The sequence below is a fragment of the Saccostrea echinata genome, unplaced genomic scaffold (assembly GCF_033153115.1).
Source record: "Saccostrea echinata isolate AGI-Se365-2 ecotype Australia unplaced genomic scaffold, CSIRO_AGI_Sech_v1 ptg000054l, whole genome shotgun sequence".
Classification (NCBI taxonomy): Eukaryota; Metazoa; Mollusca; class Bivalvia; order Ostreida; family Ostreidae; genus Saccostrea; species Saccostrea echinata.
Genome location: NW_026889803.1, coordinates 11488027 through 11500000, shown reverse-complemented (window position 1 = coordinate 11500000; position 11974 = coordinate 11488027). Strand labels below are relative to the sequence as shown.

Below are 11974 nucleotides of genomic sequence, written 5' to 3'. Positions count from 1 at the left end.
ATAAACAAGGACTAACTTTTTCTTTATTGAAGGGGGGGTGTACATTATTAAGGCATTATGAATCATGATTCCAATAAATCTGTTTTACCCACAGAAAATTCTTATTTCTTAAAAATAAAAACAAAACACACACACACACATACAGAACCAAAAAAAAAAAAACATAAACAGAGATCAACAAAAAGATTGCACTTATATCACAGATGAGAGATTGCCCTTTGGATGACTGAGATTGACAGGTTAGTAACCTGTAATTGACATTATATTATGCAGCTTCTGATGTTAGAATACCTGTCTTTCATTCCTCACATTGCATCAAAATGAAACTTATGTGCCTCTTGCAATTTCTCCTTTTTATCTTCAACCTAAAGAATTATATAATTTTGTTCAAACACATAATCAACAAATACTTGTATAAATTATATTTAGTGAGAAGCCCTATTTCAAACTGTTGGATCTTTTTTGACAGAAAGCAACATACAATGTATTTTACAGTATTTTCAGCTAAATGACAAATACCAGAATTTGATTCAATTTGAGATAAGCTTAAATACAGAAAGGTTGCTATTTTTGTACACCCAAGTTTACCTTTTCTCTCCAGTGCAGTATTCCTACAAGTCCAGCAATAAAACCACACGTCCCAAGTAAAGTAGCCCCGGTCAACATGACCATACGACTGGGGGTCACGAATAGCTTGTTCTTCCAACTGTTAAAGATAATGGGAAAAAATATATTTTATTATTTCATCATTTCTTTGTTCCTTCTAGGTAGCAATTCTTATAAACGTTAACATAATACATTTAATAACTTCATCATATCCAGGTTTGATAAATTTGTCTGTCACAATAAATAATATTATAAACCATAAATAATTGCCATTAATTAGCCTATAAAACAGAAACCTTGCTATCTTGATTTATTTCTGAAGGAAGAAGCCTCCTACCTGCTTGGTTTATTGTTAGGATAAGGAATGATAATCAGCTGGGAGTTTGGAATTATAGACGCCCATGATCTTTGTCGTATACTCTAGAAAAATAATGATGATACCAGGTTGTATATACAACTACAAATTATGAAATGAATACAGTGGTCTGAAAAACAATTCTATGTTGTTACTGAACTACAGGTATAAGTTGAGTGTTTCTCTTTTTCTTACATATTTGGAAAATAAAACTTCACAATCACTTACTGTTCCAGGTGGGTTAGGTATTCCAACCTCTATTTTGTCAACAAAGTTTGGAGTTTGTCCCAGTCCGAATATTGTGAATGGAAGCTGTAATGGTGTGTAGGCTGACTGAGATAGCTGTGTAGCTGTGAGGAAAATGAGAAGAAATATGGATTTGACATTTTGCTCATATGCTGCTTGGCTCTATGACTTTTGTATAATACCAGGGTTAACGATCTCATGACCTTTGAATTTAATCCTTGACCTACTTTTCAAAATAATTCATAGTGCCAATATACAGTATCATTTTCAACATTTGTGAGGCAAGTCTGTGCTATTTAACATGTGCAATGTTGTCATAAGACATTATGAAAAATACCAGAGATACAGTTCAATTGACTTGACCTTTGACCTATTTTTCAAAAATATTCTGAACGCTTAATTCAACATGCCTTTTGAATTTTAAGAAGCAGGGCATCTATAACTAGCATTTATATATTACATGTTAATGAGCTCAAGACATTGTACTTTTAAACTGTATGATATACAGTTACATGTACCACATAAACTGAAATTTAATCACTACTACGAAAATACATCAGGATCAAAATAACAAAATGGATTGTACTTCAAATAAAATTCTAGACTGACAATTATTGTAAAGACAGACTGAAATCTCCTTCTAGTTACTAATCTGAGGGAAACACATAAAAAAAATGAATAAAAATTAACTATTTCTAATAATTTCATTTTCATTATTCATTTTAGCATTGAGGGTTTCCCTTTGACTGTCACATTTAATGATAATTCTATCACAGTCTTACTACTGGCAGATGGTTTTTTTTTACTTTGTAGGCAAATGCAAGAACTCTAAAATAACAAGAAGTCTGTGAGCCAATGCTCACTAGTAATACCCCCGCTTTGATGTGTTCAGAAGTTCACAAGTTCAGTTATGGACAGACACAAGGATGAAGAAGTTGACATCAGATTTGTACAAAAATGAATCCCATTATATTGCATGCCTAAACAAAGAGTGTGCTAAAATTTCAATCATCTGAATCAGTAGTTGCTGAGAAAACTGCAACCAAAATTTGTCATGTATGGTACGGACAGATGCACAGATAAACAGGAAGTTGACATCGGATTCGAACATAATGATCCCCACTATATGGCATGCCTACACAAAGAGTGTGCTAAAATTTCAAGCATCTGCAATCAGTAGTTGCTGAGAAAACTGCGACCAAAATTTGTCATGTATGGTACAGACAGACGCATGGATAAACAGGAAGTTGACATCGGATTCAAACAAAAATTAATCCCACTATATGGCATGCCTAAACAAAAAATGTGCTGAAATTTCAAGCATCTGCAATCAGTTGTTGCTGAGAAAACTGCGACTGTATGGTACGGACAGAGGCATGGATAAACAGGAAGTTAACATCGGATTCATACAAAAATTAATCCCACCATATGGTATGCCTAAACAAAGAATGTGCTAAAATTTCAAGCATCTGCAATCAGTTGTTGCTGAGAAAACTGCAACCAAAATTTGTTATGTATGGTACGGACAGATGCACGGACAAACAGGAAGTTGACATCGGATTCATACAGAAATGAATCCCACCATATGGCATGCCTCAACAAAGTGTGTACTAAAATTTCAAGCATCTGTGATGAGTAGTTGCTGAGAAAACTGTGACGAAAAATTTGTTATGGACAGACAGACACAAAGACAGACAAACAAGGGTAAAACAGTATACCCCCCTTTCCTTCAGAGCGGGGGTATAAATAGTGGACAACCCTTAGAATATATTTATATTTTTAATGATGCTGTAGCAGGCGAGATTTGCATTCATGGAACACTCTACCGGTAGTTTATATTACCTGAGTAGTAACTTCTATCTATATTTGAACTTATGTACATGTATATTGTATTTTATTATTCTACAGAATATGTGAGAATGTATATATTTGTAAAATGTTTCTTATCTGACCAGGTGGTAGCTGCAGAACTGTAGCATTATGGTTTTAATATATTTTAGTCTTTGACCATAATGCTACAGATCCCGTAATGCAAATACCGAAAGTATATGAAAGTCACTCTAAAAAAAAATTCTAAGGAAAACAATTGGCATATTTTTTTCAATCTACTAAGTTCATTAACAAGAAACATCTAATTAAAAGTCCTTTTTTTTTTTAAATTTACTTTAACTCTTGAAAATTAATCTCTGCAAACTTAAAATATGCTGCAGTAGGGGGAGGGAATTTAGTATTTTCTGGGATAGCCCCTGAAGGACAGGATTATGGAACTGATAACCGGAATGAAATTTAAGTCACATCCTGCTAACTTGATTAATTATTTTAATTCTAAATTTTACCACACTACAAAAAGAGAACATATATCAACAATAAAAATGTACTATACCTATTCCAGAGATGGTATTTCCATCCACATTCTGAGTGGTGTATTTAACAACAGGTCCATACTGATTTACTCCATATGGCTAGAAAAAAAGAACAGATATAAATGAGCTCTCTTCTTACTTTTTTCATATTGATTTGATAGAGAATTCAAATTCAGCCAATCACAGTTTCCAAATGATTTTTCATTAAGACTTTGAATTATTTCACCTTGTATTGTACTATGCTTATAGCAAACACGCTTATAATGAATTTACAGCGAAGTGATTTTCATTCCCCGTGATTCTAAAAAGTATTGTGAACTTTATGTATATAATGATTCATTATGTTTATAATGAAGTTAAAGTGTCAATTTCTGGCACTTTGCTATAAGCATGTTTTACTGTATCAATATACTATATAATGCAAATAGTTCATGAAAGTGCATACCTCTCTGTCATTTGGACAATTATTAAAACATAACCCACTCACAACTACAAAATAAAAATATCTGTGTATTAAATATGATTTATTTGCTTAAAGTTTAAGTCATAAGTACCCAGTGCAAAATTGCAAAAAAATATTCAAATTTAGCATGACTTATGCAATACACAATCAACAAAGAATTTAGTCCAGTTTATATTCAAAATGCAGCAAACTTTAAGTTTTTAAATTTACCCATGATTTTGAGGAAATTAGCATCTTCTGAAAAGTCTTGCTCCAATAAATGTGTATGAAATTTTTTGTCCTGGCTGTAACTTGTCAAAACAACATCCAAGATACCCTGAAAGAATTATCAGTTGATACACATGTACTACACACTCTTATGTTTCTTTCCAATGATACAGCACTTGTACATATTTTCTTTCTATCCAAACCAAAGAGCATGTTTTACTTTTGAAAATATGACATTTTTTTTCTTGCACTGCATTTTAAAAATTGTAGTGAATATTTATGTCACAATCTATGAGCATGCAAAACAGGGTAAATATGCACTAATGAAAGTACTAACATTTTCTTTGTAGTCAAAGAATGCTGGGTACACAGCTAGATCAGTGTTAGGTTGAAGTGACAAGTCCCATCTGATGTTAAACGTCCTACCCAGGCCATTACAGCCAGTACAGGGCACGTTCTGTAGGATATAAGCCTTTGTGATGTTCCTGTAGATATACCAGTAAGTATTTACTGAAGAGACAGTTGTAATAAACAGAAATGAAAAATCACTGCAAACTGGAAACTGTACAATAACTGTTTTGCTTATCAATTCATGTGCTACTAGACCTTTCAATAATTTCAATAAAAATGTTACTGAATGCATACATGTATGTATATATCCTGCCAATTTAACTTCACTCATTGTAATTAAGCTCATTAATGTAGAAACATCTCTTTTCATAGAATTAAAACTAATAAAAGTAACTCAGAATGTTCAGACTGAGACTTAAAATATAAAAAATTTCAAACTTCAAATCGCCATTCACTTCTTCAACCATAAAATCAATTTTTTTTCCTCGACACGAAAAAAGTGACCCCGTGAAGATAAGTGATTCTACAATATATTGCTATAATTAAAATTAAATTCACATATCAAATAACAAAGCTGAAGTTGTCTGTACCCTCCTTTGTTGTCTGGAGTTTGTAAAACAGCCAGCATATCCTGAAATCCGTCCAAGTTAAAATCTCCTGTCCTTAGCGTAATGGGGACTCCACCCACACCCTTATTGGGAGGGACAAATCCCCACTCCTGGTTTCCAGCTTTGAAAGTTACTGGCATCTTTTCCCACTGAAAGATCGTAAACTCATTTCATTAATATATAAAGAAAATAATGTCTTTTTTACACTGAAATACAGGATAATGCACATGACATAACTGCAGGCCTCTAGCCCAGTTGTCAGAGAAATCTTTGATCAACTTTTGGATAGCTATAAAAAAAATCTTCACTGAACTCAAGTAAATAGTTATAGCTATGCAGCTATATATGTATTTGCTAAAATGAAAGTACATATACATGTAGTTCTGCGTATGACTGTTATGCAAAAAGTATCAGTACAAAGAAATCACAATAAGTATTTTGTTTCACATCAGAATCTGTGCATGTACTAGTAAAATGTAATACAGTTGAACTTCGGTATCTCGAACACAGATATCTCGAATACCGTGGATATGTCGAAGTGATTGGGAAGTCCTAACCACATATTTCTTAAGTATTTTACCCTGGATATCTCAAACCCTCGGATATCTAAAAGTTTTTTCTCGGTCCCATCGAGTTCAAGATAACGAGGTTTGACTGTATATCAAGTTTAACTGTATACTTACTGTTTCAGCAAAATAATATATAGAGCTCTTGGAACACATATCATCATCACACACAGGCAGTAGTGTATCTATGTGGGAGTCTAAAATACATTTAAATAATACGTTAACTGTATCACATGTAGCTTATAAAACATACAGCATTGAAAATAATTATATACTGTATAAAATGCAGATGAAAATTGTATGCTGAATAAAAGAGAAATGCTTTACATCAGTTTATCTAAAAAGAATTAACCTTGATTCCCAAAATCAGCAAAAACTGGTTGTCCTATGATTTTTTTGTCAAAAATATCCATTGACATGTTTTGACTCCAAACTAAATGGCCATTCTGTAATAGAGGAAAAGTGAAATTATACTCTGTCTCAAAAACTCTCTACAGCGACTGAAAAGCAATCAATTATCAGAATGTGATCCATGCAACTTCTGATCTTAGTTTTAGCATTTAGAATTATGTGTTTCAGAAAATGTAACATTTTGTTGAATGCGTCAATTGCATCTAAATGTTTTACAAAGAAGAAAATGAAGGTACTCAGTCAAAGATTACAGAGCTCACCTCCATGAATGTTATCTTTAAGTGTGGCAAAGTCTCAGACTAAACAAATAATCTAGTAGTGTACATCCATAGATGCAACATTTATGCAAATTTAGTCCAGGTAGGGTTTGCAGTTACTTGGGTTACTTGAAAAACTTTAACTAGGTCACTCATCCAGAAAATATAGGTCAGATCAAACATCCAAGCAAGACTTGTAGTGTGCATTCCATGCTAGTTTGATCCAAGTAGGCATTATAGTTTCTTGGTAATGGACCTCCTCAAAAAACTCAATCTAGTCACTCATCTGGAAAATGTAGACAGATCCAGCCTCCAAAGCAAGTCTGGTAGTAAATATCCCTAGATATATCATCTATGCAAGTTTGCCCTAGGAAGGGCTTAAAATTAAACTGGAATGAACTACTGCTCCAAAAACTACAACCAGCTCATTCATCCAGAAAATATAGGTCTAAATCCAGCACCTGAAGCAAGTCTGATATAGTGCATCTCTAGAAGCATCATCCATGTAGGTAAAGACAGGGCTTGAACTTGTACTCAAAATGAACCTGTTCCAAAAACTTTAAGCTGCTCACTCAACTGGAAAATGTAGGCCAGATCCAGCATCCAAAGCAAGTCTGGTAGTGTCATCAGTAAATATAACATCTAGGCAAGTTTGGTCAGCATAGGGCTTACAGTATGTAGAAAGGTGGAGCTTCACTGAAGCAGGTATAGAGCCTAAGGGAACCATACTGGCTTATCCTGCCTCTGATAAAAATCTTGAAATATCATTGGTTAAGGATAATACTGTATTCAACCATGCTATGCTGCCTACCCACATTACATTGTTAATGTGCCCCTCCACGTGACCTACCCACCACACATCAAATCAATATGCCCCCTCCTTGTGACACCTACCTACTACACATCAAATCAATATGCCCCCTCCATGTGACCTACCCACCACACATCAAATCAATATGCCCCCTCCACATGCCATACTATCCAGAGATTATATTTGTTTACAGGAGCCTAATGACTGACGTCACATAAGCACCAAACGACATCACAATGTTAATTGTTATGGAACAGTTTGCCTAACTCAGAGGAAATGAACTAGATCTACATGTGTATTGAAAAATCTTTGACAGGATAAATTCATTACGTAGACACTTAGAAGGGTAATACAGAAATATATGGGGTCCTTGCATTTTTTCAAGGACCCCATATATTTCCGTATTACCCCTCTATGTGTCTACATAACTAATACTGTGTATACCTTCTATGTGATTTCTTAAGACATGCCAAATCAGTGTCATTATTTTTCTCGAGTAGGTCAATTGAAATGTTGATCACAATGAATTAAAGCAGAAACATAAATGTTATGTCTCTGATTAAAGCATACCGGTACTAGATTGCTAGTTCAATAAATTCTTGCTTTAAAAAAAATACATGAATGAATCAGACAATTAAAATATTTTGTGTGTGTCTTAATCAATTTCAAATGTTTGTAATGAAGGGTAGATGTTCAGAATGGGAAGCAACTCATAAAGTGCAAGTTGTGGAAGCAAAATGAAAGTGGAAAGGGGGGATCCTAATTCTTCATTCATGCAAGTTTGATCGATATAGGGCTTATAGTTACTTGGAAATGAGACTTGCTCCAAAAACTTTAAACTGTTCCAAAAACATTAACCTGGACATTCTTTGGCTGAAAATGCAGCATTTCAAACCTGACCAGTACAATGAAACATACTAGAAGCATCATCCATGCATTCCTGATCAATTTAGGCCATAAAAGTACATGTACTTGAAAAGAAATCTGCTCCAGAAACTGGGATGCCAATACCAACACCTAAGCCAGTGCCAAGCGTATTACATAAGCTTCCCCAACTTCATTTAGGTGAGCTAAAAACAGACTGACAGCTAAACAGACAGACATCCATATTACACACCTTATTCATCCATACTTCCAGCTGTCTTTTACCACCCAATTCTGACATCACACAGAGGTCTGTAAAATATCAATATTTTGAAATTACAATCAACATTAAGCTTTTCAAATTACATATTTCAATACATCTTATCTTTTCTTGTGCCCTTACCTGCCACTAAATTATTATCAATGTCAACAAATGCCCCTGCTGTTGGGTGGGATAATGCTGGGGGGTTTCCAGGAACAGCCTCTTCAGTGTAATTCTTTACATTCTGACTGCAGGGACACAAACGTACATTAATTTACACTCTGAATGAAAATAACCAGATTTTGAAAATTCATTAAGCAATTCTGGAAGAAACATTCTACATTGTTTAGGTACTGCTACACACCAAACTTAAAATATATAGAAAATATAAATTTGTGCACTGGTATGTTGCTATAAAATACTTACTGAAAGATCCAGTAAAAGCGTGGACCCTGGGATTTTTCTCCAACTAGATCAGGAATCATGTCTCCATTAACACTATGACAATGAAGAAGTTCAGAGATCAATATCACAAAAAAAAAATAATAAGTAACAACAGAATTCATAATGAGGCTAATAATAATGAATAATGAAACTAAAAAGTAGGGTTTTTTTTTTCTTCTATGGTTTTTATAGTTTTACCAGTACACTCAGAAAAGGATTGTTTAAATATCATAGCTCTCATATTCTCATTATAATGGAATCTTTAAACTTAGTCATTTTAATAATGCTTAAAGCTTTTGCTTTTAACTTAGATTCTAGAACTTTAACTTACTCCAGTATAAAAGGTTGGTCCTTGAGTTCGCCACTGATGCACAGCTTATCATTTTCATCTAAAGGAAAAATAATGTAGTAATTTCATGGATCACAGAATATGCTGTCGAATCATCATTGTTCATGGGGGACCAATGTTTGCAGATTTCGGGGGCACCCTTACCCATGAATTTACATCCCAGGCCACAAATTGTCCATGTTTCATTTTATTGTATCTCCTGTATCAGGGTTTTCCCTAAGACCCGAGGAATTTCCCTGCCTATAATGATATAATCCCCCGGTTACTTTGGTATTTCCCTTCAACCCCCTGTTAGGGGAGGAACCCCAGACCCCCTAATACTTTTGTAATGCCCCCTGCTATTTCAATTCTTATAGGGACAACCCTCCTGTTTATATGAAATACCCATGACGTTACGTCCCTGTGAACCAGTAAAATTTTATTTGCCCACAAACATGGATCCCCAAAAATAACTATAGGTTTGAAGTTACATATGTCGCCTGTTATAGCATCATTAATGACATAGATAAAAATAAAAGTGGTCAGCTTTTTACTTGCATACTAGTAATTATATATTGCAATTGCCTGCAATGAAAAAAAATCATCCATGGATAACAAGACAGCCATAGAAAAACATTTATAATAAATTATGACAATTAAATAGAAATATATGATTCCTCAACCCTCAAAACTAAACTGGTAGTATTAAAATATGTAATAAAAAAAGTTATTGACTGAATATCAGGTCTTTGCACAGATGAGAACCTCGCAAACTCGGTCTTCTTTACCGCACAAAGACCTTGGGCGGGAATATTTTCCGATATTCTATGAATAACCTATAAATATCAAGTGAGCAGTTGAACCTGATTGACATAAACTTACAATACAAAACATGAAACTAGTTTTGCAGGTCTATAATCTTTGACAGTGAATCTTCTTGAATTACATAGATCATTAGCATGTCATTCTTTCATACCTATATTTCCTTTACTGGGGGATCCCCAGTACACACAACCATTCACTGCAAGAGATGAAGCCTGTACATTCTGCATCGTTAAAAATAAGTCCATTTGTGTATCTCCATTAAAATCTGCTGGCACAACATTTGTTATTACGACATCTGATTTAGTTTTGAGCAACACTTTCTCCTCAAATTTAAACTCAGAGGAAGTTCTATCAGAGGTAGCAGAGAACAGTTTGAGGGTTTTACCTGAAATAGAAAATATACAACTACAGGTAAGAGTTCCCTAATTCTTCTGGATATACAGTTGAAGTTCAGTATCTCAAACAGGGTTCGACACTAACTTTTTAAGGCTTTAGTCCAGCCGGACTAGTGCTTCATCACTTTTACTAGTCCGCATGCGATTTTATTAGTCCGTCAAAAAAAAGAAACATCATTGTTTTTTAACATTAATTTAACGTGACAATTAATATACGTATTATTTTTTGAAATAAATAAAGTATTTACGTGAAATATATTATTCCACGGATTCACTGAAATCTCGTAATCAGCAAGTACGATCGTATTCCCGATCTTGTTTTTTTCCCTTAACATTACATCCAAAACGTCCAATATCTTTCTTAAAAGTGTCATACTAAATCATAATCGCTAAAACCTTATACTTCATACCGATCAGTCGAAAAATTAAGCGCTGAATTGACCCGGTATTGCGTAACTACCCGCCAAAAGCTAGAAATCTAACAATACACGTGGGGTTTTCCAGTTTAAGTTGTCGAGAATCGGACATGGGTAATTTATTCATTTTGTTTTACAGAAATTTTTATTGGTCCGTTCGGACTAATTAGCCACATATTTTATTAGTCCGAATGAAAATGTATTAGTCTGAGACTAACGGACTAACGTTAGTGTCGAACCCTGTCAAATATCAATGATCTCAAATACCATCAATGAGTCAAAATGAATTAAAAGTCAAAACAACTTTTTAAGGTATTTACTCGTAAGCTCAATATCTTCCCAAATTCTTCTGGAAGTACAGCGGAGCTTCAGTACCTCAAAAATCAATTTCTCAAATACCTTTGATTAGTCAAAGTGAGTTGAAAGTTAAAACAATTATTTTCATGTATTCAACCTCAACATCTTGAATCCTCAGATATCTTTATGTTTTCTTCTTGCCCCCATGAAGTTCAAGATAAGACTTGGTTTGAGATCAATAACTGTTCATTATCTTCACTTTTTCATTTGACTTACAACAGAAAGTTTATTGTAACAGTTCTTCCAAAATTCAACTCATAACCTGATACCAGGCACATAACAATTAAAATTTTGCCCAGGTTTCAACATGACTTTTCCTCACAGAAAACTAGGAGTCAATTTGTACGTTGTAGGTTATGAGTGGACTTCCTCCTGTTGGTCATAAATTGACAGTCAGTAAGGGTAACAGCTGTTTAGAAACCCCAAGTTATATTTGTTTTTAAAATATTTCAAGCTGATGTATGAATTTTAACCCAATGTTCAATTTAACTTGTTTCTTTACCATCATCCGACAAGACGAATATATCTGTATGTTTATCAGCATTAAAGTCACCAAAGGCTGCTAACTTTCCTTGGACCTCTGTTCCAAAAACTGATGTAGTTATGTCGTGAAGAGAATTCGAAAAACAGCTGTGAAAAATAAAGATAAAAGGGATAATTTGTTTCCTCAACTTCATTGTTCAATTTGTTGTCAGTGTCATATGAAATGTCAATGTAACTTTTCTTTTTTAAGACTTAAAGGAAAAGTTCCTTGGAACAAACTTTTAAGGGACTTTGATGAAGGGTTTGCCAAAAAGTTTCTCAAAAATATTGCAACATTGAATTGATGATAGACTGGT

At 33.9% G+C, this 11974-nt stretch overlaps 1 protein-coding gene across 1 annotated transcript in view; it reads right to left on the bottom strand.

Annotated features, from left to right (window-relative positions):
* Positions 1-11839, bottom strand: part of LOC133172115 (T-cell immunomodulatory protein-like) — a 13286-nt gene extending 1447 nt beyond the window's left edge. The window contains exons 1-17 of the mRNA XM_061306928.1: positions 11638-11839; positions 10119-10352; positions 9146-9203; positions 8797-8868; positions 8512-8618; positions 8362-8420; positions 6118-6211; positions 5883-5962; positions 5182-5348; positions 4578-4725; positions 4244-4349; positions 4016-4059; positions 3591-3669; positions 1190-1311; positions 944-1026; positions 589-706; positions 1-365 (exon numbers count right to left, since the gene is read on the bottom strand). The exon at positions 1-365 is cut by the window's left edge and continues 1447 nt beyond it. Of these exons, the coding sequence (XP_061162912.1) occupies positions 306-365; positions 589-706; positions 944-1026; positions 1190-1311; positions 3591-3669; positions 4016-4059; positions 4244-4349; positions 4578-4725; positions 5182-5348; positions 5883-5962; positions 6118-6211; positions 8362-8420; positions 8512-8618; positions 8797-8868; positions 9146-9203; positions 10119-10352; positions 11638-11812 (1806 nt within the window). The 5' untranslated portion in view covers positions 11813-11839 and the 3' untranslated portion in view covers positions 1-305. The remainder of the gene's footprint in view (positions 366-588; positions 707-943; positions 1027-1189; positions 1312-3590; positions 3670-4015; positions 4060-4243; positions 4350-4577; positions 4726-5181; positions 5349-5882; positions 5963-6117; positions 6212-8361; positions 8421-8511; positions 8619-8796; positions 8869-9145; positions 9204-10118; positions 10353-11637) is intronic.
* Between the last annotated feature and the right edge of the window lie 135 nt (positions 11840-11974).